This window comes from Salvia hispanica, chromosome 1 (assembly GCF_029641045.1).
Source record: "Salvia hispanica isolate PSC_SH4W2 chromosome 1, Shi_PSC_v1, whole genome shotgun sequence".
NCBI classification, from domain to species: domain Eukaryota; kingdom Viridiplantae; phylum Streptophyta; class Magnoliopsida; order Lamiales; family Lamiaceae; genus Salvia; species Salvia hispanica.
In genome coordinates, this window is record NC_142692.1 from 48,354,948 (window position 1) to 48,381,577 (window position 26,630).

The 26,630-nt window shown below is 35.5% G+C and overlaps 1 protein-coding gene and 2 long non-coding RNA genes across 4 annotated transcripts; 1 reads left to right on the forward strand and 2 right to left on the reverse strand.

Moving 5' to 3' along the window:
• Window positions 1-428: 428 nt before the first annotated feature.
• Window positions 429-5,941, reverse strand: LOC125219517 (leucine-rich repeat receptor protein kinase HPCA1-like). Its single transcript, XM_048121514.2, has 19 exons — window positions 5,785-5,941; window positions 4,898-5,018; window positions 4,727-4,798; window positions 4,538-4,612; window positions 4,375-4,446; window positions 4,125-4,289; window positions 3,949-4,023; window positions 3,772-3,843; window positions 3,618-3,689; window positions 3,448-3,516; window positions 3,267-3,341; window positions 3,120-3,191; window positions 2,885-3,016; window positions 2,301-2,773; window positions 2,077-2,223; window positions 1,854-1,990; window positions 1,555-1,774; window positions 1,242-1,477; window positions 429-1,165 (listed from the first exon to the last, which is right to left on the reverse strand). Exons 1-19 carry the CDS (start codon window positions 5,864-5,866, stop codon window positions 683-685), a joined length of 2,850 nt encoding a protein of 949 aa, XP_047977471.2. The 5' UTR covers window positions 5,867-5,941; the 3' UTR covers window positions 429-682.
• An 8,178-nt stretch (window positions 5,942-14,119) lies between these two features.
• On the reverse strand, window positions 14,120-16,375 carry LOC125222844 (uncharacterized). Its single transcript, XR_007176619.2, has 3 exons — window positions 16,190-16,375; window positions 14,843-14,904; window positions 14,120-14,319 (listed from the first exon to the last, which is right to left on the reverse strand). It is a non-coding gene; the product is annotated as an uncharacterized LOC125222844 (long non-coding RNA).
• On the forward strand, window positions 14,498-16,188 carry LOC148934029 (uncharacterized). Of its 2 annotated transcripts, none has more exons than XR_016134596.1 (2): window positions 14,498-15,786; window positions 15,871-16,188. It is a non-coding gene; the product is annotated as an uncharacterized LOC148934029 (long non-coding RNA). The 2 variants fall into 2 exon arrangements; XR_016134595.1 differs by having other exon boundaries at window positions 14,498-15,781.
• Window positions 16,376-26,630: the final 10,255 nt, after the last annotated feature.

The window sequence follows — 26,630 nt, forward strand, 5'->3', positions numbered from 1 at the left end:
CCTCCATTACTATGGAACGGAGGGAGTACTATATTTCAAGGTTCTATACTTTCATTGATAAACATTTGTGGAACCAATACTTAGCAAAATATTTTTTGCATTCTCCAGATTATAATTGTTGCTAGTTTTACGTGCTTTTACACTTTTTCACCATTTTTCAGACAAAAATGCTCCAAATGCATAAAGGGTAATTTTGTACACTCGTGCTCCATTTTGCTGAAACACCGCAAAAGATATTTTGCAAATGGGTTATTTGCCTCTAAATACATGAACTTTCAGTATTTTCTCATTTTTTTTCCCAATAACTTTATTTTTGAATATAAATGCATGAACTTTGAATTTTTCTGATTTTTTTTTCAAATAAAAAATCAAAACCAATATGGAAAATTAAAATCTAGGGGTCGAATGAATGATGAGTAAAAAGTCCATAAAACAATTAAAACTCGGGTCGAATAAATTTTACTGCAAGTGCAAACAAAAATTCATAGTAACAAGTAACAACCTGTTCTTTCAAAAATTCATACTATACAAACACATGCATTCCAAAAATCTGTTCTTTCCAGTGTCATTAAGTGTAAATAATCATCAAAAGAAGTAAGCTAGTCTAGCACCACCACCATGAAAACATATCTATATGGTAAAAATTTGGAGGGAAAAAGGGTGTCCAAATTTTGGGCAACGGTTATTGACGGCGCACGTTGAAAGGGAACGAGCCATAGCTGACATCGAACCCCTCACTCTCAGTCTCAGCACCGCCATAAGAACGGAGAGGACTCTCGTCATCCGTTGTTTCCACAAATGTGTGATGATGCATTTGTTTGTTTGGTGGCCCTGCCTTCTCCATAATGTTCTCGATCTCTCTCACCACTTCCCCCATCGACGGCCTCTCAGCAGCCGCCTCACTCACGCAGCTCATTGCCAGCTCAACCAACCTCCAAATCCCACTCAGTTTCGATGCTGACCCCAACGTTGGATCAATCACCCCATCAAGACTCTGAGGATCTTTCGAGTCCCCCATAGCCTCGTGAACCAGTCTCACGATGTGCTTCCCGCTCTGTATGGGGGCTCTCGCTGTCACCAGCTCCAGCAGTACTACTCCAAAGCTGTATACATCGCTCTTGTCAGTTAGCTGTTGGGTCATGTAATACTCAGGATCCATGTAGCCCTGTTGAAAACGAAACACAAAGTTTGTGAGACGTTTATTCTATCAGTCCAAAACTGTGCCAACTGTATTTACTTACCAATGTGCCTTTGACTTGTGTAGTGACATAGCCCTTTCCAGTGTCGCCCAAGAGTTTAGATAGCCCGAAATCAGCAACCTTCGCGTTTAAATTTTCGTCCAGCAAGATATTAGTCGATTTCACGTCCCTGTGTATGATTGGAGGATTAGCAAGTTCGTGCAGATACGACAGGCCTCGTGCAGCATCAAGGGCTATTCTCAGTCTCTTGCTCCAGTCCAACCGAAATCCCGACTTCCCTGCACAGAGTTTATGCCTCAACTCCACAATTTATCATAAATTAGTATGGTGAAGTTGTGATAGTATATATATATACCCGTGATACAGTCTCTAAGGGTGCCGTTAGATATAAACTCATAAACCAACATCTGCTCTCCTTGCTCATAGCAGAATCCAACGAGGCCGACCACGTTCTTGTGATGAATCCTCGACATCAACTCAATCTCAGTTTTGAACTCAGCTGCCCCCTGCATTGATCCCTGCTGAGCTCGCTTTATAGCTACTACTTGCTCGGAACCAACGCTTCCCTTGTACACCTGTCACCGTGTAGTCTAGCATCACGTCTACACGCAAATAAGCAAAACCAGAAAAGCAATTTCGATAATTATAACTAACCTTTCCATATCCTCCAGAGCCAACACAGTTGGATTCGGAGAAGTTGTCAGTGCATTTTCTTAGATCTTCGAAGGAGAACCACTTTGCTCCTTGAAGTTGTGGAACTGCACCACTCTCTTTCTCAGGGTCCCAAGAAGCTGCACTCGTTTTACACGAACAACTGTCAAATATAGCTATGTTTACTCACATAAGTATCGTTCTCTAACTCAACACTGTGTCTTACCAAACGGATTGCTCTTATCGGTAGCTTCTTTTGCCCTTCTCTTCTGACGTAAAGCATACATTCCAGCCAAGAAAATCAACAGCACCAGAAATGAACAACCAATTGCTACCCCCACGATGATACCAACGTTTGATGACTTTTTCGGTCCTGAACATAAAAATAAATAAGTTGAAATGCTTAATAAAGTTAAAGGGCAAGTTACAAGATTTTCTTAAGGATGTTACCAGGGAGACAACAGTATTGTTCATCAATGAAGAAGAATGGCCCGAAATAATCAACGGGGAATGGTTGGCGGTTGAGTACAAAACCTATCGCAGAAACTGAGGTTCGATCAAACACATCTTTGCCCGAAGGAAACACATGCAATGTGATCTCTAGGTAAGAATACATGTTTATAGTTGGATTGGTGAGGTTGAGGGAATCAACTGGAATCCCACGGGAGCGAAACTGAGTCATCAGAGTCCCATGAAGAATGTTGTAGTATGTAAAATTTTGTAAGTCGGAGAAGGAAAAGGAAAAGAAGTGCAAGATTCCAGTGTAGGGATGTGAGCATTGACAATTTGGACTCAATACTTCATCTCTACCACAGGAAACTGCTCCACATTGACTTGGTGGTAACGGACTATTGTCAACCTTCGGAACTGAACAAAATGCCTTCGTTGCTCCATTTCCATTGCAAATTGGGTTGTCAGCAAGTCTTCCAGTGACAAGAATGTGAAGTTCAGTTAAATGAAGTTGTAATATAAGTCACTTTAGCAAATACTTTTATGAATATTGAGCCTCATGGTGTTTTGAGAACTAGGCTTACGTTATATCCAATGTGTAATTTGCTTGTTGCTGGAATTCGGTGACTGAGTTGTTCTGTAAATCAACTGTCAAGTTGCTGCTGTAGCTATTTCCGATATTTAAGCTTCCGGTCAAATTATTGTTGCCAAGCTTCCTGAGCAATGTAACTTAGAGCTGAGAAACTTATTCATGTTTTCATGAAATGGACAGAAGTTGGCCAACTATATCTTAAATCATTCAAATTTTGATGAACTTACACAGTCTCCAACTGAGGAAGGCTGAACATGTCAACCGGAATTGGTCCTTGAAGCTTTGTATTCTCCATCCTCCTGAAATTATTTATCGGTTAACAGACAGAACATGCAGTTTATGGATGCTGTCATGTGAGAGAGAGAGGGAAATACAATGTTGTCAAAGACTGGAGACTCGAGAACCATTCGGGTACTTGTGATGCATTAAAGCTATTATTGCTCATGTCCCTGAAATTTGTACATCAAAAATCCAGATTTATCCATGTGAAGCCAAAAAGAAGAAACAAAATGATATCTGATAAGATGAAGTTAGTTAGAGATGGGAACAGCTTACACATAGAATAGGAGGTCCAAGCCTGTGAGGTCAGGGATGTTTCCGTTGAAATTATTATTAGACAAGTACCTGGAAAGGAAACAAGTCACGCGAGGAATCTATGTAGCTTGAAGTTGTTATATTGAGGCAGTCACTTTGGGCTAAATTAGTTTATAGTTTCGTGCGCTTACAGCTCCTGTAGTTTTGTAAGGTTACTGATACTCGGAGGGAGAGGTCCTTCGAGAGAATTCCAGTCGAACCGTCTGCATGAAACAGAAGACATTCAGCACAAGCTTGGGACAAACCAAGTAGTGAATAAAACTGATTTAGTGTAGATATTCTTACATGACCTCCAATGACTGAACAGTTCCAATAGACGAGGGTATAGTCCCGGTGAATTTGTTGTTGTCAAATATCCTTAACCAAATAAATTTATACTAATGAGTGATCAATCAAAATAACAAACTTTTCTTGTCATATAGATTGGTATGAGAGTTGTTCATATGAAGGGTGCAAACTCACGCATGTATGAAGGTCATATCTGGTCTGAACAACTTTTCAGGGATTTCTCCGAACAGCTGATTATTCGATAAATGGCTGCAGGTTATAAACAGGAACGTTGATAAATGCAAAAGAAAAAAAAAAGAACACTGAAACAATGAGATAGTATGAAGGTAGTAGTAATACAGAAACTTTACAAGTGCTTAGCAACAAGTAGCTTATCCAAACCAGCAGGTGCAGTATCACTAGAGACGGGAATGGTGCCGTTAAGCTTGTTCATACCGAGATCCAGCCACGACAGATTCGATAGGTTGCCAATGGAAGCCGGAATCGTACCAGTGAAGCTGTTAGAGTTCAAGGATCTGTCAAGACAAAAATTAACGAAATCCAGTAAGTTGAAGACACAAAATTAACGAAATGAGTATATGATTGAATGAAGGTCCTTACAGATATACGAGGCGTGGGAGGGAGCCTATTGAATCTGGAATGGGACCGAAGAAGCTGCAACCAATCAATATCCTACATACAACAAGAAATAGAAAATTCAATGTTGGTTTGATGCACATGATCATGTGGGGCCACAAGAAGAAAGTCGCAACATCTTCCTTACAAAGTGGTAAGATTCTTCAAGTTCTGTATAGAAGGCGGAAGAATCGCCTTGAGACCAATGTTATTTGAGAGATCCCTGAATCCATGAGATGTGATATATATCAGAATGTTTGGATTCTGGATAGTTACTCATTAGGGATATGCAATTTAAACTGATAGAAGCTGAGGAATGAAGAAAATAGGAGCATACAATTCGACTAATGCAGTCAATGATGATATGTCACTGAAGGTGCTACCTTCCAAAAGCTGTCCTGCCAACATTCTGCAATTGAAGTAATCACATCAAACCAAGAAGGGTAGAGAATAGTTAAGAGAAGTTTGAGCAGAATCATATAGGAGTAACATTTAAATGGAGACTAACATGGAGGTCACACGTGTATTCGTGCAGTTAATACCATCCCAATTGTTGCCACAAGGATCTGCACCCTTCCAGTTTGGGGGAAGGTTTTTCCAGCTAGCTTTGATCGCGTTTAGAGCAGCAACTGCAACAGAGATGAAATGGCAAAATATGTGATTATTTTGAGAAAACTACATTTTAAGCGTGTTGTACCTCTGAATATGGATTAAAAATGTATCTCAATATTGAATATATACACATTGAACTCTTTCCATTAAACGAGTGAGTGAGCGAGAGAGAAAAATTGGTGCAATCCCTATAAAGGATCACTCACACAACAGGAACATCATCTACAGAGCTAAAACATCTGTCTAACATGCTCATTTTCCCTCAGAATCCTTCTTCTTTCATTCAAGCCGATGGATTATAGTTCACCTCAAGAGAAGGCATAAATCTACGAAACTGTCTCAAGTACTTCCACTACCGCTATGTACCTTGGTGTTTAGATGATTATCTCTACGTCCGTATCTACATTATTCTGATAATCATTTATTCTTACAAGGGTTATTTATTCAGCCCCATATACTCTATGCCCGAATATACCTAATTTCATCTACCAATTCAAATTGACTTGCATATTCTATTACAGAGAACTGGTCCTGATAAATGCAGAAAGGAAGTTCCCAGATTCTTGCCTTTTCTTCCCTTCAAAATTCTCAACACTAAATTACTACATGTTGAAAAAAACTGCAGTCTCTAATCAACTAGACAAATTCTTGGAAGCATAATAACAAACTCATGCATGGCCAGTTCAGTTCAGCCTCAACTAATCAAGATCACATAAAATTGGTAAAAATTCAAAACAAACACTCCATATTAAATGTTAGAGGAAAGCAAAAATAACAGCATACCATCACCACTGTCTGTGAGTGCAAATGCAAGAAGAGTCTGAGAAGAAAGAAGCAGCAAGCAAAGCGAGAATCTACAAACCATTTTACAGAGTTGGGAGCGGTGAAGAAAACAAAGTAATGTTTATGAACAGGAAAGAGCATATAAACAATTTATCCTTCGGTTGACCACAATGCCTAACCAAGACAACGTAAGGGAACAAGTCTAAACTGACTCAGTCTCCAATTCATCCTAGTAATAAACAAATGCTGATAATGATCACTATAACTTTCCCAACATAAGACAAGTAGCTAATTCCTGCTTGCTTGTGTCATACTTAACCAGGTGGAAATGGAAATGGAATCACGCAACACATTACTGCAATTATTAAACAAAAGTATGGTCGCATTATCAATAAATTATAGTAGCATGTATTCATGGGGAAATGGGGCATGCATAATACTAGCATATTTGATTGGCTGTATAAAAATGGGATCTTTCAATAATGGATATGGTTGATTCCAATATGGGTTTTAGTTTATTCAGCTCAAGGAAATAAACAATTGTAGTAGTAGTTCGTTGTATTGACGAGGAATCTTTGTATTGGACAAATGCTCCTTGCCAAAATACGGGTTCGTATTTTATTTTTCGTTGCTTACCTTACTTACTCCTCCGCGAATATTGAATTATATTTTATCCATTATTTTAATCAAAAATTTAACGTTTCCACAGATAATATGAGTCCAATTTTAAATGGCCCATAATAAAAGGTTTCTGGGCTTTTTAAATGGCCCATGGCCCATTTGTCTTTTATTTATTCCTGTTTTTTTTTCAAATTTCATCCCTAATTTCATATTCACTCCATTTTCTAAAGAATTCTTTATATTTTGGCCCATTTTTTAAAATTGGAAGCTATCCAATTTAGAAAACTTAATTCTCTATATCAGATGTGACCCATTTTTTATTAAAATATTTTTTTTTTATCTCTCTATTATTTTAATAATTTTATATTAAAATGTGTATTGTTTCAAAAGTTTTTATTTTAGGAAACGGAGAGAGCAGTAATGTGTTTGTTCTTCCAGTTTTGTGTTGGCTGTGGTATCCATTTAGGAATAATTTTCAGGTGGGGTATTAAACTATGAAAATTGAATTTCTTTAATTTTGTCTTTTTGTATTCTTTATTTATCCATATAAATGGTGCATTTAATTTCATTTGTAAAATTTGATTACATAAGCTTTACATTTTTATGTTTTATATTAATCTATAATATAAAAATTATCATATCTTCGATTTTTTAATACAATTAATTATGAATTGATATTCTGAGTTCTTAAATTCACAATCGATTGCTAATATTGAATTAAAAAGTTAATTAATACAATTAGTTCGGTATCAAAAATATTTAACTAAGCGAGAGGGAAATATTTTGTTGTTATTTCTAATAAAAGAATTTCACGTCGTTTCAAGATAGATAATCGTAGGCCAAAATTCGTGATTTTTAATAATTACTATTATTTTTATATTTTATTTATTATTAATTTTTTATATGTTCGATCCTCAAATCAAGATTTTTGGATCCATCACTAAGTTGAAAGAAAAAATAAAAATAAGACTGATTTCCTAAGCAAAAAACCCATATCCTCAAATATATGATGAAGAAGCATTGGCATGTCCTACTCTTAATCTCCTATCAATTGTAGAGTATGTTGTTTTATCATTGACACAGTGTGCCTGTGAGAATGTGTTTACTCTCCCATTACTTTATATATAAAAATCATTTTCATTTTAGTTCGTGTCTAAAAATATTGAAACTTTCTAATTTAGGAAAAAATTTCCTCTTTAATGAGGTGAATCCCATTCTCTATTTACTTGCGATCATTTTTTTATATTTTTTTTACTTTGCCAATAATGCATTAAAACATGTATAATTTCAAAAGTTCTTGTTTTAAAAGACGATGTAGTAGCACATTCGTGAGAGAAAGAGTTAAATTGATGGAAATTATCATGTGCATCATTTTTTTAAAATTCCAGACATCATAGTACAGTTACGAAAAAAATTCAAACTTTGAGATGTTAATTATTCTAATTATTCAATAAATAATTATACGCCATTTTATATTAGTAGAATTATTGGCAATATTGTAAAGGAAAAAAAAGATAATGACTTGCTAAGTAAATAAGCAAACTGGATAAAAATATCAAAGTGCCGGTTGCTATTTGGGTAATCAATTGTTCTCATTAATGCGGCCTTACCCAGTTTGATGCATTGTTTAACACCTCATTAAAAGAGGTGACCTATCACACACTAAATGTTGCTAACAGTCCATTTATTTATATTGATATTTGAAAATGAAAGAAATAATATTCATTTATCACACAAATATAAAAATTATTACTATCAAGTAATGACTTGTTTGATGAAGAGGATCAAATAAATACTTGCCTTAGTAATTAGCATAATATGAGTACTATGTTCTCAAAAGAAACATTAGTATTATACTACTCCCTTTATAACCTCGTAGATGAGTCACTAGTTTTTACACTTAATTTTAGAAAACTCATAATAAATACTTCATCTGTTTCATCTCAAGTGTTTTGACTGTTTTTCGGCACGTATTTGAGGAAAATAATAATAAATAGTTAGAGTGAAAAGAAAGTAAAATAATTAATAGAATAATGTATATACAACTTTCTTCTACATTATTTTATATGTTAGCACTTTATTTTCTCTCTACTTTAATTATTTATTATCATCTTCGCAAAACAATGGCCAAAAAGAAATCAATCACTTGAGCAAGTTGATCTGGGACAGTAGGAGTAGTTAAAGTGGAGAAATAGCAAAATAAGAAAATAAATAATATAGAGAAGAAGTGACTCAACTATGAGATAACAGAGATACTACTTTAAGAAAATGATTTGTAGTTTCTACAAAAGATAGAAAGTTAATTATATCCGTCCCTTACATATAAAAGATACTTATATTGAGTGAAATAATATGTTACATACCTTATGAACTCTTTATGTGTGCATCACCATCGGTTGTCGCACAATTAGCTCTATTTATTTTGTTTTATACATTTAGTTTGATTCTAATATATTAAAAAATGTTATTTAAATTTATTTTTTGCAAAATTCATCAAAATTAAATCTTGGTTTGTTATTTTATTATTTTATTTGAAGTTATAAAGCAAACGAGCAAAATGAGCTTTTATATATTTTATAAATTTTTTGAACTTAAAAATGTTAATAGTACTATTTTTTATGTAATAGAATCAAACTAAATAATACAAATAAGGCTAAACATGTGCTGAACGTGGGCGATGCTCCTGACATAAGAAGCTCATATGGTACTTATAACATATTTTTTCCCCTTCTATTGATTCTTCTACTTAAAAAGATATATCCTTCCATGGTAACAAAGCAAATATATATCCAACATTTATGCGGTTGTGCAGACAAGTAGTACAGTATACTATATAAATTTGAAGTGATGTGATAAGGCTATTATATTGGTAGCATTGAATTAGGAGGCACGCCGATAGGCAATATGTGTACTGTGTACAATGTTTAGCTGAGTGATTTAGACATTGAGTGATGTTTACTTGGGAAACATACGCCATACCAGTTTCTTTCTTACTCTAATACTACTCCCTCCGTCCCCTGAAAATTTGTCACCTATTTCTTTTTTCGTCTGTCCCTAAAAATTTATCATCTTTCACTTTTACCATTTTTGGTAGTGGACCTCATATTCCACTAACTCATTCTCACTCGCATTTTATTTTAAAACTAATATATAAAAGTAGGATTCACATGCCACCAACTTTTTCAACCCACTTTCTATTGCAATCGGCGAGAATATTGGCGAGCGTTGGCCGATGCGCTCGCCGCCATTGTAGGCTGGCGATCGGCGAGCGATCGGCCAGCACAATTTTTTTTTATTATTAAATTTTTGAAACACTATATAAATGCAATTTTAACGTCATTTTCATTCGCACCACTTGTTTTAACGAGTTTTCTCTCTCTCTTAATTTCTGTACAAGAACAATAACGCGAAATGGATCACAACAACAAGTCTACTCCAGCGACGAGCAGGACTCAAACTCCCACGATACCCGCGGGGGCGGGATGGGGGCAGATGGGCGGCCTACTACAACATGTACCCTTGGCAGCAGATGATGCCGCAGGGCGGCGGGCAGGGGCTACCCGGTATGCAGATGATGCCACAGATAATGCCGGGGTGGCAGGCGGGGGTGCAGTCGGTGCAGCCCGTGATGCCCGGGGGGGGGGGGGGGAGGCAATGTCTATCGCCCCACCCTTGATTTTTTGACTGCGTCTTCCCACATATCGACCCCAGTGGAGACGCAATTCATTGGAGATGACACTTTCTCCATAGAGGATTTGTTACCGGGCGTTCGATTCGGTGACACTGCCATTCAGACAGAGGGAGTAGGTCAGGGGCGGGGGCAGGGTCAGAGCGCACCGAAGAAGAAGAAGAAGGGAGAAAAGGTGGTAAGCGAGTCGTCGTAGCCGGTTGATAACGACGGTGCACGGAGGAAGTGGACGGAAGATGAGAACGTCGCACTGGCCAAGGCTTGGGTGTCTGTTTGTGACGATCCCCTCGTTTCGAACAATCAGAGGATCGTCAACATGTGGGCTAAAATTGCAGCAGCCTACCGGAGGAATTGCCCGCATGGAAGGTATACACCGGGGAGGAGTGCCGGAAGGGGTGGGAGCGAATCAGGGCTACGGTCTCCCGATTTGCGGGCTTGTACATCAACGCCCTCCGCATGAAGACCAGTGGCCAGACTGACGAGAACTGCAGGAGGATAGCGGAGAAAGCCTTCCCTGTGCGGGGGCTGTATAAGGAATTCACCTACTGGAACTGCTATTTGGTTCTGATGGATTCCGAGAAGTTCCGGGCGGGTGTCGATGCTGGCTGGCCGAAGAAGCAGCGGCTGAACTATACCGGTGATTACTGCGGCGGCAGCAGCAGCGGTTCCCACGACCTCCCCGAGGATGTTCCAGAGGAGCCATCCCCTCCATCCTTCGCTCGCCGCACTCGCCCGATTGTTCAGAGGAGGGCGCAACGGGCAGCGAGGGGAGTCGCCCAGGGGTCTGAGGAGGTCCAGTCGGCATCCCCCCCATTGGCAAGTCGGCAGCCGAGCTTGCCTTCTACACGCGTCAACAAACGCGCAAACAGATGCACAAGATCTTCTACGAATGGAAGGAGGCAACTGACCCCAAGGAAAAGAAGTTTCTTCACTCAATGCTCAAGAGTATACGGGTCGATTTGGATACCTTCGCGGCACAGTTAGGGGGATCAGGTGTGGGCTCAGATGCCGGGGGTGCAGCCGGTGGCAGCGGGGATGGCGGCGACGGCGACGAGGAGTAGAGTGGGGCGGTGGCTCGTGTGTGGAAGCCCGAATTTTTTTTTATTATGTAATTTTTTTTTATTTTTAGTTAATGTACCTTTTTTTATTTAAATAAAATTAACGAATTTTTCCCGTATATGTGTCGTAAATTTAATTCCGTATTTTGTGTTTAATTCCGCAAATTTAGTTGTTTTTTAAATATTGCTGATGACGTGGCTAGCCTGTGGCTAGCCTATTGCTTGTCCAGTTGCTTGTCATGATGATGTGGTAGGAGGAATTTTAGTGCTGGATGATGTGGTATGAAGAGAAACAAGCTAGCATATTTACCATTGTGGATGCTCTTACATTTCTTAAAATCCGTGATGGGTCAAATGGTGTCAAATTTTAAGAGATGGAGGGAGTATTAAATTTCATTCACATTTTATTTTGCAATGTCCACCTCAGTTATTATGGTTATTACATGTCCCACTCATTCAAAAATAAAATGTCCACCTCAGTTATTATGGTTATTACATGTCCCACTCATTCAAATAAGCGAGGTTGTAGATTAGAACATCCTCATCTGTGCTCTTAAATAAGAGCACAGAGGTGGGTCCAGACCCACTTTTATTCCTTGTCCTTAGGCAAGAGCATTACACCCACATCTGTGTTCTTCCGCAAGGACAAGCTCAAATGACCACTATTCTATTATTCAATTTAAATACTTCAATTACTAAAAATATTTCTACAATATAAAAATATATTAAAATATAAAAATTACATAATTAAATCCTAAAAAAAAAATTACATAATTAAAATCCTAAAAAATAAAAATACATAATTAAAATGTGAATTTTGGGGAAAAAATTAAAAAATAAATTAAAAGTGTGTAGAAAACGGATATAATTTATTGAGAAGTGGGAAAATATTTTTTTTATTTAAAAATAATTTTTTAAATTAAATTTGAATTTTAAAAAAAAATTACAAAAAAAAAAACGAAATTCCAATCGCGTGCCGCCACGTAAGGCTGCTCAGCGGCACGGACATGCTCTTATTTAAGAGCAGTGCCGTGCCGCTAACACGGACGGACGAGCTGCAGCGGTGGACGAACGTGTCCTTGCCAGCGGCACGACGGACGAGCATGCTGCTGCGATGCTCTTAGAGGTGAACATTTTCAGTTCGATTTTTTACCCAAGTGTATCCAATCGGAAAACAGAAAATCTGAAAATTGAATATGTGGACGTAACTGATCAAAATTTGAATCGGAACTATAAAAATTGATCTGGATTCAAAAATTCGAAACTAAACAAGTACTACTATATCTTGAATTATGAAATAAATTAAAACTCATTAAATAGGGCTACAAACAGAGATCAAATAACCAAAACCGACTAACCAATCGCACAATATCCTGGCCGAAAGTATGGTTAACCGAACCGGAGGTGTGATTCTATTTTCTCATTTGGAAAAAAAGAAATAAAGATGAATACACATAAATTTTATATGTGTATAATGTCCTTAAATTTTTAAAATTCAATAAAACAAAGTTACGTACAAAGGTACAAATTAGTTTCGTTAATAGTTTCGCTATTCTATATAAATACAAAAGAAATGATACAAAAAATTTATTAGAGTTTGAATCGAAATAATTATACATTATTCAATAAAAATTATAATATTCCGTAAATTGTTGTAGCTAGAATGAGCAGTAAGGAGTAGTATATAATTTACGGAGTATTAAATTAGTTAATATTTATAAATTGATTTTGAATGCAAAATATTTGAAAAGTATGTACAAATTATGTAGTATTAAATATTACTTACTATGTACTGTACAATTTATGTAGTATTAAATTAGTTACTTACTATTTATAAATTGATTTTGAATGCACAATATTTAAAAAGTAATGTAGGAGTACAATTTATGTACATTTATCACCATCAAAAACGAAGTAAATTGAACCGATACTCGGAAACATGAAGTATACAGCTACAATGATTATGTTTGCTAGTTTTTTTTCTCGAAAACATGATTTATAGTTTGTAATCTACGTTTCAAATTATGGAGTAATTCTTTTTAATGCGATGGATTATTAAAAAAATGTATTGTACTACAATTTTCTTAATTTATGGTTGACATTCGGTTAACGGACCAATATTTAGATAAACCATTGAAGCGATTTTGGTTTTTATAGTTTTACCCAAAATAAAAAAATATTTTAATATTTTATTTGTTTTACACTAACTAAACTATATGCTCAGCTGTTTAAATGATTGGACTCATTAAAGCCTTTATTTATATATTGATATCTCGTTGCAGTTGACCGAACTCTAAAATTGGAGAAGATATCGAAATACACAATTTTAGCTTTAGGTACCCCAATTTGATAGATACATCGGAAAACCAAAATTGATTTATAATTCATATTATAATTCCGAAACAGAATCGACATATATGAATCAGAATTTGATACATAATTTAAATGTCCATATCTACCGTTAAATAATTTGTACAGTGATAAACTCATGTTTTAGTCGGTTTAATTGGTATGTTGAGGTGCTTAATATTGAGTTTTGATGTTTGAATTGTCTATTTCCAGCCAATTATCCTATCTTTTGGAGTTTCATGTGTTTGTTGAGTGTTCTAGGATAAATAGATGAAAAAAAGGCAAAAATCCGGCCGATTGTGCATAGGAGGCAGCACGGCCTTCAAAGGCTACACCCGGCCGGGTAGGACTTGAGAACCAGAAAGGGGCCGGAAAACGACACCCGGCCGGGTGAATTTCCAGCACAAATATTCCACCCGGCCGGGTATCCTGAAGACAGCGTGACGAGTGCAGAAAGGGGTCTGAAATGGTCACCCGCCCGGGTGGATTTACAGTGTAAATATTCTACTGGGCTGGGTGTCACGACCGCACCTTGCTAGGGATAGCAAACGCGGTTTATCGCGACTAGGGGAGGATTTAAGAAGCGGGGGAAGAAAGGGGAATCTCGGCACAACTGAAATGAACGAAATCAAATTGGAATGACTGAAAAATATATCAGAGTACACAATACAAAACAACATAAGTTCAACTTTTACACTGCAGCGGAAGAGTCAAGAGAGAATGACACCGTGTATGGAGACACGATTCATCTGAGCATTATAATACTGAAACACATTCGCCATCCTTGCTCAACACCGCCCTTCGTCATCACCGCTTAACCTGCACATTTTTAAAACAAATGCAGGGCTGAGTACTTGATGTACTCAGTGAACACAATGCCGAAATATATTTTCATAAAAACTGGTTTTGTCAAGCCATAACTGAGTGAACTCGGGGTTTTACTGAAAATGCCCGAGAACACTAAAAACATTTTCTCTTAAAAACTGTGACTGCGCAGTCAATTTTTCCTGGAACATATACCATATCTGAACTTCATTCTGGTGCGGGGAATGTGGCCACATTCCACGGTCACAATGACCGGCCAACTCGAAGGATGGCTCCCGGTCCCTGGTGTACACTAGCCTGAGCAGGGAATCACTCCCACACTCAGACCCGAATTTGATTCACAACATAACTGGTCTAGTAGGGTCGCTCCCCTTTCTAGGCGAACAGATAGGTAATGCTCAAAACAAAAACATGGCAAGACAAAACATACTTTGAATTTAAATAACTGAAAGCATTTTTCACCACATAATAATGTAGGATAGAAAGCCCATAAAAATACTTTAGTTCGAAAGCCCACCTCGTTCGTTTAATTTTCCTTAACTTGAATTTCTTGCTCTGTCCTTAATTTGCGGAGATAACCTTTTTGAAAACATCACAACATAATAATATAAAACACTAATTAGACTTCAAGAAAATCTTAAACTCTAATAGGAATGCATGCCTCCTAATTAATCCCTTTTATTTTATTTTTTTTCATTATTCTTTAAAACATTCCTAAAACTCGCATACTATTTAATGTTTCTTCGTTCACTATTCTCGGCTTCGATTGAATTAAACTTATACTTAACTTCAAAATTTACTCTTATGCAAAAACTCTAAAATAAATCCAAGGAACAATTATTTGATCTTAGTTACAAGAAACCATAAAAATTATAATCGAACCTTAGATTAAAACATAGGCTAAAATATAATTAAATTTTGAAAATGGGCCTTCCTACATTTATTTACTACAGCACCAAATTATTAAAAGGTTGGGCCCATATTCATTTTTTTTTTCACTGGTTCAACCCAAATGAATTATCATTAGCCCAATAGCAAATAATAATAAACAATAAACAATATATATATACTCCCAATTCATCTTCCTCCTCATTTCACCGTAGCCTAAAATTAGAGGAAGTCCCCCCCTTTTCAATTGCTGCCATCGCCGCCCCCCGTCCGCCGTCGCCGCCTCCGGCGGGGCCCTCTCTCTCTCTCTCTCCCCTCCATCCGTCTCTCTTCTTTCTCTCCTCTCTCCCTCTCTTTCTTCTCTCACTCCTCACTCCTCTCTCCTCTCTCGGCCCTGCTTACGCCGGCGTCGCCGCTGCTGCTGTGCGCGCGGCGGCTCGCCGTCGCTGCCTTCCCCCTCTCGGATTCCGCCGCCGTCACCGCCATGCACCACCTAGACCGCCGCCGACCTCTCTACCTATCTCCCTCTTTCTCTCGGATCCGCCGCTCCCTCGCCATTCTCCGACAGGTAAGGTAGGCCAGTTTATCAGTTATCCCTTTTATTTTATTTCTAAAGATTAATCTTTAATTTCAAGGTTTGGTATTTTTAACTTGTAGATTTGTGAAGGGGCGAAATCAGTGATGGATTCGAAGGAGGTTGGGCTGTCATCGTTGGCTGACAGTTTCCTAGCTCGCCCGGAATCCGACAGATTCATGACCGTGAGATAAGTTTTCCTAGCTTGTGCTTACTTGGTGGTAGGACTTGGTTTGTCTACTCTATGGATTTGGTGACTCTTGAATAATGTGTTGCTACTTGGAAGACTCATGGTGAAACATGTAAATCTTGGTGTGAATTTTTAACTTTGGGCAGATTCTACTTGCAACTATATGTATGCAGACTTGTACATATGAAAGAAAAGAAGGGCTTGGTGTTTACCTTTTGATGCGGGAACAAAGTGTTGTTGGATTGTAGGCTTGATCCTACGATTGTCTGCAGCTCTCTGCAACTCTCCCTCCTCGTACTCCTTTATTCTATATATGTGTATGAAGAGAATTTGTAGAATGTTTGATAGTGATGGGTTTCCTGAAGTGGAAAGGCTGGGGTTTATATAGTTGCTATTTCTTCAAGTTGCTATACAAGTGGGGGGGGGGGGGGGGGGGTTTACAATGGGGAAGGTTTAACATGGGGGAGGTTTAATCTGGGGGAGGTTTACTGCCAAAAGATCTCCTCAAAATCTCCTAAGGATCTAATTTGGATCCTATTTCTTGATCTTACGGCTAAAAATATAGCTTGAGAATTGAGGGAGCATTTGAAGCTTTGATCTCTCTGCACTTGCATTTAATGTCCATTCGGTTGAAATCTTGCAAAGATTTTGATTGGATTTGGGAATGAATTTCATCAAATCTATTATTGGATTTCATTTGATACTCCCTAATCCATTCAAAGATTTACTCCACAATTTATTTTGTTACTCTCTCTAATTCTCTTCTTTTGTAGTAAATAGCATCTATTTATGGAGCATGGGCTATCCTCGTCGATGTATCGGCTTTCCTCGGAGCTTGAGCACGACCGTTGAGCGGCTGCCCGAACTTGCATGCCTATCTCTTATTGTAAAAGATTAGGATTTGGTTGTATTGTATATTTTAATTGGACTTCTCGTATCATGTACTATTATTTGGATTTATTATTTTAAATTAATCGTGGTAAAACCAACAACTCCTATTGTATATTTCGTCTTGATTTCTTTATAACTCAAAAAGATCGATATTAAAAATTCAAACGGGCAGTTTATAAATACTACATTGATCTCTTATTTATAATTATTTGTAGTTAAGATTATAATAATAATACTAAGGTTCAAAAGTTGGGGATGTTACACTGGGTACGTCAGTTTGACGCGTCTGAAAGCTAAAAATGATATTTTTAAAGTGGAAAAACGGGAAGAAAAGGCTAGGGTTGGATGAGACGAGAATCATTCTCCACCTACCGCCTCCATCACTCACACACACCCCCAAGAACACTTGGAGAGAAGAATTGAAGATTGAAGACTCCAGATCGGAAGATTGAAGACTTCATTCCATAGATTTGTTCCACAGGACTTCTTATTATCTATCTTTCATGTTTTTGTTCGGATTCTTTGTGTTAAACTTAGTTTTCTCCATGAACATGAGTAGCTAAACACCTTTTTGTAGAATTCTTGGTGAAGATGCATTAATTTCATAGTTTTTATCCAATTGATTTTATTCTTACCTTGCTCTTGTAGTTATTTGATTATTCTTGGGTTTATTCCTTTCAATTGCTTGATCACCACTTGATTGTGTAGGATTAATTAGATTAATCGGGAGATGAAATAATTAATCTGGAAATAGGAATAATTCACCCCTTAATGCAATAAAACTCGGGAGAGTTGAGGTTTTGAGTGGGGTCTTTGACCTAATCGAGCTTTTGGGAGTTGGGGGTTTTAGGATTAGAAGGGGACTTCAATCCTAGCACCTAATCTACAGGATTAGAAGGGGACTTCAATCCTAGCACCTAATCTACAGGTTTCTCACCTCGGGAGTGGGTTTAATCTATAATTGTGGTCGACTTAGTAACTCTAGAGACACCAAAAGGTAAGACAATTTGATTGGATAAGAGCTTGGAATTGTGCATCGGATCCTTGAGTTTTACAATTTTTTTCTCCATATTATCTTTTCACTCCGTGTTTACTTGCTTTTACTTGTTTATTTGCTTATTATATTTTTTCGTAGTGTTAGAAAATAATCAAACCTTTCATGATTCTCTAGATAGTAGTCAACATTTGTTCATGGTAGTTAAGTTGATACGAATTTGTCTCTGTGGGATACGATACTCTTGCTTGTTAATTGCTACACTAGTCTCGTACACTTGTAGGTATCACTTGTGTTAAAATAAGTCAAGTCATATAGACAATGCTGTCGTGTCACGTTTTAAATAATTTTAAATGTTTGGGACGAGGAAAAATATTTATTATCAATAGAAGCAAAGGGAAACAGTAACAAAGAATCTTTATTCCATTCAATAACTGGTACCTACCGGCGCCCGCGTCACTATATGAAAAGATGGTGTGGACTCCGCATTGCCTCAGTAATCACTGCTGCCTCACTTTTTTTTTTTTTTAAAGTCATGTCCATATAATTTAAATTAAGAGTGAACTATAAAAATAATCTCTGGACTATGTGTTTATCTTCCCAATGATCACCGAACTTTAAAAATATCCTTAGACAATTTCGGACTAAGCGTTTATCTCGAAAATAGTCATTTTTCACTGTTTCGTGACGAAAATACCCTTTTGGGGGTTTAGGGGATTTGGACAATTTGGTCTTTTTATATTTTAAATTTGATATTATTTCTGTGATGTACTAAATCTGATATTATTTCAAAATTATCATTCTTCTTTCCTTTTGTCATCCTTCAATTTGTTTCTTTATTTCAATATTAGATTTAATTTTATAAAATTAAATTTTAAATTTTAATTTTTAATTATCAATAAATTTTTTTAATTATTAAAATTACTATTAAATAACAAAGTATTAGTTTTAATCAATATTTGATAGAGTCTAATATTTAATCAATAATGTACGGTGACGCCTTAGTTTTAATCAATATTTAATAGTTTTAATCATAAATAGATCATATAACACGATTTATTCCGAAATAAATATGCATCTAATGTATAGGAGAATTTGACTAAAAATATTATGAAGTTGACTAAAAATTTGATACTACTAAAAATTTGATATAGGAGAATTTTTGTTGAAATTTTCTAGTCAATTTTGATTTTTTTTTAAATTAATAAACGAAAATTATATTAGTCTTACATTAGATGCATATTTATTTTCGGAATAAATCGTGTTATATGATCTAAGAAGAATGATAATTTGAAATAATATCAGATATAGTACATAACTGAAATAATATCAGATTTAAAATGTAAAAAGACCAAATTGCTCAAACCCCTCAAAAGGGTATTTTCGTCACGAAACAGTGAAAAATGACCATTTTCGAGATAAAACGCTTAGTCCAGGGTTGTCTGGGGATATTTTTTAAAGTCCAGGGTTCATTGGCGAGATAAACGTACAGTTCAGGGACTATTTTTATAGTTCACTCTTAAATTAAAAGCACATTTTATATGATCATAATAAATTATTCTCCAGTCCACAATAAGAGTCACATTTGGTGTGAGAAGAGTTTGAAATGTAAAGAATAATAAATTGAAAAAGTTAGTAAAATATGAGATCCATTTTTTTGTATTAATTTTATAATAAAATGTGAGTGAAGTGAGTTAGTGGAACGTGGGATCTACTTATCAATTATAGTAAATATGAAATGTGACTCTTATTATGGGATGAACCGAAATGAAAAAGGTGATTTTTATTATTGGACCGAGATAGTAATAAAGAAAAATAAAAAGCGTACTAGTCTTTAGAATTTTATCCCTTTTCTTTTAATCGTAGTGGTATTTATTTTTGCCTATGATGAAGTAATATTATGTGACATAACTGAAACTTCTAGATTGTATTTTTATTTTTTACTTTCACAAGCTCTCTCCATCGATACATAGTAACACAAAGATTAAAACAAGCAAAAAAAATTGTGTGGATCTGAAAACACGGTGTCTCTATTCCAATTTAATTCAATTTAATTACAAGAATCGTCAATTTTGGGAAGAGTAGTGACAGTTATGCATAAATTTATAGTATTTATTTAGGGTTTAGGGGAAGAGTAGTGACAGTTATGCATAAGTGAAAACTTGAAGTATTTTATATTTAAATAAATTCATTTATTTTAACTAATTGAAAATAAATTAACCCCTTTGCAATCATTTAAGAAAAAGATTAATTTTTTCATGTTGATATCTGCAATATCACATGGGAACATCTAAAATTAAATTAAGCCTCCTGGAAAAACTCAATTACTTTTGGTTAATAGGAGTATTAGAAATGGGAAAAAACGTTGGTATTCCACTCACGTGAGGTAGATATATAAAGATTAGGGCTGGCTAAATCTTTGTATATTATCTAAACAAATTATTTAAATCTTTGTAGTACTCCCTTCGTCCCACTCAAGATTAGGACTGACTAAATATACCGAAATACTGCACTTAGCGTACCAAAAAAATATCGAAAATATCGAATTTGCGGTACGGTACGATACCTTACCGATAGATTTCGGTACGGTAAAGGTATAGATTTTCCTATACCGTGGTATACCGCAATATACCGCATTTACGATATTTGCCAAAAATTCGGTATATATGTTGTATTTAAAATTTATATAAAAATAGTTAATATGTTAAAATCCTTAACCCTACTTCCATATTTTAGTTCAGCCGCCCCCAACCCTAAACACACTCATGCAGAGATGCAAATCAAGTTCACTGTATAGATTTGATTGTGGTGTAGTTTTAATCTTTTGGACATTATTTAAATAGGTGAAATATTATTTTAAATATTTGGCTATAATAGAATTTTTGTAGTATGAAACACAGATATAACGGTATGTCATATCTTATTTGGTATGCCGTACTCGATATGTCATACCTAATTTCGGTATAACGTGAAAGTATGGTATACCGCATAGACGGTATGGTAACGGTATCGGAAATAATCAAACCGAATTTTCGGTATATCGCAATGCGGTATACCAAAATATTTGGTAAGTATAGGTATAACATTTTCTCATACCACAATTTGCGGTACGGTATGTGATATGACATTCTCGGTGCGGTATACCGTACCGTGCCGCCCTTACTCAAGATGACCACATTCTTGAGTGACACGGGATTTTATGAAGTGTTGTTAGGTAGAATAAGGTAGAGAGGAAAAAGATAGTTGAACATTTTTAATGAGGAGAGAGGAGGTTATTTTCAAAATTTGGAAATGATCATCTTAATTAGAACAAACAAAAAAAAGGAAAGATGGTCATCTTGAATTAGACGGAGGGAAGTATTATTTAAATTATTGCATTACAATCGGGAAATTAATATATATTTATAGTATTATTTAAAAAATATTCAATGGTTTGTTTTTAAATGATTCATTTTTAAGTTAATGCTTGATTGCAACCATAATTTAAATAAATTCATTTAAATAAAATAAACTACAACTCAATTTAAGGCAACATAAATTACAACTTGATGCATATAAAAATATTGATATATATAAAATTACTATAAATTACTGTTGCAACCAAGCATCAAACTAAAAATGAATGCTTTAAAATATACATTCAATATTTTCTAAATAATGGAGTACTACAAATACATATTAATTTCTCAATTTTAATGCAATAATTTAAATAATACTATAAAGATTTAAATAATTTATTTTTAGATAACACTATAAAGATTTAAATAATTTGTTTTGAGATAATATACAAAGATTTAATAATTCCACAAGATTTTTTATCGTTAAAAAATTACAAAAGAAGTACATAAATATTCAAATATCATAAGTTTAGTCCTTAGATCATAGTACTAAACAGACAAATATAGCCCTCAAGGACTAAAGAGCGTATAATAAAAATTGGGACTGAATTTAAGAGATGAATTTTTTTGACTAAAAATGTAACTTAATAAATATTGGGTACTGAAAAAAAATTGCAAACTCCATTTTTTAAGTTTTGGTTTTCAGTTCATTCTTTTAAATAAAGTAATCTGATTACACGTGTTTATAATTTACTCATATATCAGAGATAGTGGCAATCATTACACAATTACGTTCATTGCAAAAATAAACTACCGTACTCTTTCTTTCTAATTAGAAATGAAACGTTTTCTTTTTTTATCTGTCTCATTAAAATTGAAATATTTTTAAAAATGAAAACAATACTCTCTCTATTTTTTCTTCTCTCTTACTTTACTCTTTCTTCATTAACTTACAAAACAACACTACATAAAATCTTGTGCCGAAAAGCAAATGTTGCATATTTAATGGGACGGAGTATTTATTAACGGTAAAAACATTAACGATATCACTGAAAACATAACAAGGGACTTTTTAGTAAAAAATAAAGTAACTATAAGAAGTTCAAATTAAAATAATATGTAATCATTGCATTTTATGAATAAAAGTTCTTCATGTCATTATTAATTTAATTCATTATTGAGGTACAATAATATAGCAGGTTCTTTTTACTTTTTTGTCCTTAATTTTTTAAGCGTCTGTTTACAGAAAATCAGGGATTAATTGTCCATATATTCCCTTAAAATTTCATGCGGTTGTGCTCGATAAACGTTAAAATAATATAAATAAAATCATTTACATGTGTGTAGCCCCTTCAGTTTAGAGGATCCGCCGCGGTGGAGCAAATCCGTCCGTCTGTTCGTGCCGCTGAGCACGAGCTCGTCCGTCTGCCGCTGCGAGTTGTCCGTCCGTGCCAGCGGCACGGCGCTGCTCTTAGCTAAGAGCACGCCCGTGCCGCTAAGCAGCCCTACGTGGCACGTCTTGATTGGCCAACGGCTTAGCCGTTGGCAAATTCGAATTTTCTTTTTTTAAAAAAAAAAATTCATAAATAATTCGAAATAATATCAAAAATAAAAAAAAATATTTTTGGATTCCCAAAAAAATAGAGCCGTTTTTGGACGATTTGTTTGGATTTTTGTGATTTTTTTTAATCCCAAAATCATCTATAAATACACACATTCATCATCCACTTTTCACATCAAATTATCTCCCATTCAAACTAAATCAAATACATCTTCCTCTTTCACTCAAACCCTCTCTAAAAAATTGAAAAATGGATTTCACCAATCTCATTGCGGAAGCGGAGCGCGAAGAACAAGAATATTATGAACAATATCGTGCCGCCTATGAAGCCTATGTCACCGCCAATACCCCCGCCCCTCAACCAACTAGATCAAAACGTCGCTACATCCCTCGTGATCGAGAGGGAGCCCACGAAAGGCTCGTTGCTGACTATTTTTCCGACCAGCCGCGGTATCCAGAAGATTACTTTCGGCGCCGTTTTTGCATGTCAAAACGGTTGTTTATGCGTATTGTCAACACATTGTCCACCCGTGTCGAATACTTTCAATCAGGTGTAGACGCAACCGGTCGGCAAAGTCTCTCGGCGTTGCAAAAGTGTACTTGTGCCATCCGACAACTTGCTACTGGCAAACGGCTGACCTCTTCGACGAGTATTTGCATGTCGGTGAGTCAACTAGAATCCTATGCCTCAAGAATTTTTTGCGACGGCGTTCGTTCTGCTTTCGACGCGGAATTCCTTCGGGCACCCACCATCAATGATTGTCAACGGTTGCTTCGTCTTCACGAAACAGTCCACGATTTTCCCGGTATGCTAGGCAGCATTGACTGCATACATTGGAAGTGGAAGAATTGCCCGACTACTTGGAGGGGGCAATTCTTAAGCGGCCACAAAGGCGGCGGCCCAACGCTTATCCTTGAAGCGGTCGCCGACTACCGCCCATGGATTTGGCATGCATATTTTGGTGTTGTCGGATCCAACAATGACTTGAACGTGTTATATTCTTCACCACTCTTCGATGATGTTTTGAATGGTGTAGCACCGGCGATCGACTTCACCGTCAACGGAAATGCATACCACATGGGTTACTGTCTCGCCGATGGTATCTACCCAAGGTGGTCGATTTTCGTGAAGTCGTTCAGCAATCCACAAGAGCCGAGACGGATTCTTTTTGCGCAGCGTCAAGAGTCTGCTCAGAAAGACGTCGAAAGAGCTTTTGGGGTCCTTCAAGGCCGATTCAACATTGTGAAGTCCCCTTCTCGGCTTTGGTGCGTTAAGAATATCGCCGACATCATGTACACGTGCATTATCTTGCACAACATGATTATAGCTGACGAAGGACCGAGGGACGGCTAACTTTTACGACGATGATGAAGCCGGAAGCTCAACCGCGAGGTCTCCACCACGCCGAGGTGTGCATACGACGGTGAACGAGAGGATCGAAAGAAGACACACAATGCGCGATACAAGAGCCCACACTGAGCTACAAAAAGATATAATCAATCACATTTGGGCGAAATTCGGCAGCGAGTAGTGGGTCTTTTTAATTTTATGGATTTTAATTATGTAATTTTTAATTTTTAGGATTTTAATTATGTAATTTTTAATTTTTAGTATTTTAATTATGTAATTTTTAATTTTTAGGATTTTAATTATGTAATTTGTAATTATTTTATAATTTGTAATAATATTCCGGGTATTTTTAATGCATTTTAATATTGTGGAAATGTTTTTATTTAAATTGAATAATGGTGGGACCCTTGAGCTTGTCCTTAGCTAAGAGCACGGATGTGGGTGTTGTGCTTTTAGCTAAGGAAAAGGAGTAAAAATGGGTCCGGACCCAACTCCGTGCTCTTAGCTAAGAGCACGGATGGAGATGCTTATGTGGTTCAAGTTCATTTATGTTCTTTCACGAATACTCATGATGAATATGGCTTGATGTTCTATTCGTTATCCCGCCATTACTACATGCATGATACCAAATTGTACTATTTTTTTATTTTTTTATAATTTTAATTTACCATTTTTAAATAAATAATAATACAAAATTCTTTCTATATAAATTGTAGCTAGTGGTAGACGAAAGTACATATCCTAGAAAAGCCCTTTTGGCTTTTCCTTGAGATTTTGTTGGCCAAAAATGGACGAGAAATCAAGCACACAGCCTCTTCTCTCAAGAAATGAGAATTTGAAGGCCACGCCCAATTTTCTTTTTTCATCAACAAAATGGATTTTGAAAGTTTCAATGTGGGTGATTTTCATTGCATGGGCTGCTCTTATATTTCTCTATCCAATCAATACCTCGCTCCTTAAATGCTCCACAGTGAGTCCAACTTTTATCTTAGAGGACTTTTCTTCAAACCACTTGGGCTTGTTGATCAACAGTCTTTTGGATTTGTCAAACACTACTAGAAAATTCACATATTATGACATGTATAAATGCAACTAGAAAACTATTTTCTTGACACTTTAGGTGTAATGGCACTTATTGCACATGTGAGGAAAAAAAGTGTGATAACAAGTATAGTGTGAAGATAAATCCTTCTTTATCACACTCAAAAAGTGTCAAGAAAAAACTCTTGTCATCGCAATTTATATTGTCACAAACTCTTATTTTAAACTACACTATAAATGCACGAAAGTTTACAAATAAACCCCACAAATATATATTATTACAACTTCCAACCTATATTTATTTGATTTATACTTTTGACCTACAAATTGCTATAATTTGTATTTTCATCCTATAAATATTTATAAATTACATTTAATCCTTCATATTATTATATTTACATCTTTATTAAATATATAATTACATTTTCACTTTCAATGTAAAAAAATTATATTAAATTGCTATTAACCATCCAACAAAATTTATATAAACAACTAATTCAAATAAAATAAAATGCTAAATTTGAATAACAAAAATATATAATTATATTTTCACTTTCAATGTAAAAAAATCATATTAAATTGCTATTAACCATCCAACAAAATTTATATAAACAACTAATTAAAATAAAATGCTAAAGTTGAATAAAAAATCTAATGTCATAATGATCTTACATCAAAAACCTACGAATAAATAGTAGTAGTACTAATAATTGAGGTCCAAATATTTCTAAAAGTGCAACACATATTTGAAACATAATACTTCAGCCTTGCAAATCTGCCAACCTGCGATAAAGAATAGAAGTAGGAGCATTAAATAATATAAACAATCACATAATCAAGCATTAAATAACATACACAATCACATAATGAACAACTCGTCATCTTTACTATGTGTCGCCATCACCTCTCTCTCTCTCTCCATACACTTTGCGGGGGGATAAGTTAATGGCTATGACAAATTTTGGAGTAAGAAAACAAATCTAAACAAAATTTTGTAAATTATTGCATATGCAAATAAAATTCTACAACTTTGAATGATAACAACTGAACACTAATCATAAACATTAATGCAAATCTATAAAATAACTACAGAAAATAGTATATTTTAATATCCACATACAAAGGCCGGGCAAAAACAATACATGTAGAGCACTTATCTAGTGAATTAAAATATAAATATCCAACTAAAATTGAATTCAATAGTAGTACGTCCACACACAGAGAGAATGCACATGTCCACTAAAAAGTAGTAGTATAAATTAACACGAGTAGTTCAAACAATATAATTAGTAATCAAATTTAGAGTACCTGTCATCTTAATGTGGATCGGAAATTATAAATATCCAATGGATGTCACGCAAATTATGTATTTCCTGTTCTTTGATTCACCAACTTCTTTGCTCGAGCTTTTTGGTTTCTCTTATATATTCAAATAGCAAGTCAAAAATCAAAATGATAAGTAGATTCATAGCTTAAA

Coding starts and splice junctions, on each gene's coding strand:
- LOC125219517 (XM_048121514.2), bottom strand. CDS start 5,866: ATGGTTTGTAGATTCTCGCTTTGCTTGCTGCTTCTTTCTTCTCAGACT. Junction 3,690..3,771: donor GTTCAGTCATTGGAGGTCAT/GTAAGAATATCT, acceptor TGTTTCATGCAG/ACGGTTCGACTGGAATTCTC. Junction 3,342..3,447: donor TTGGACCTCCTATTCTATGT/GTAAGCTGTTCC, acceptor TACAAATTTCAG/GGACATGAGCAATAATAGCT.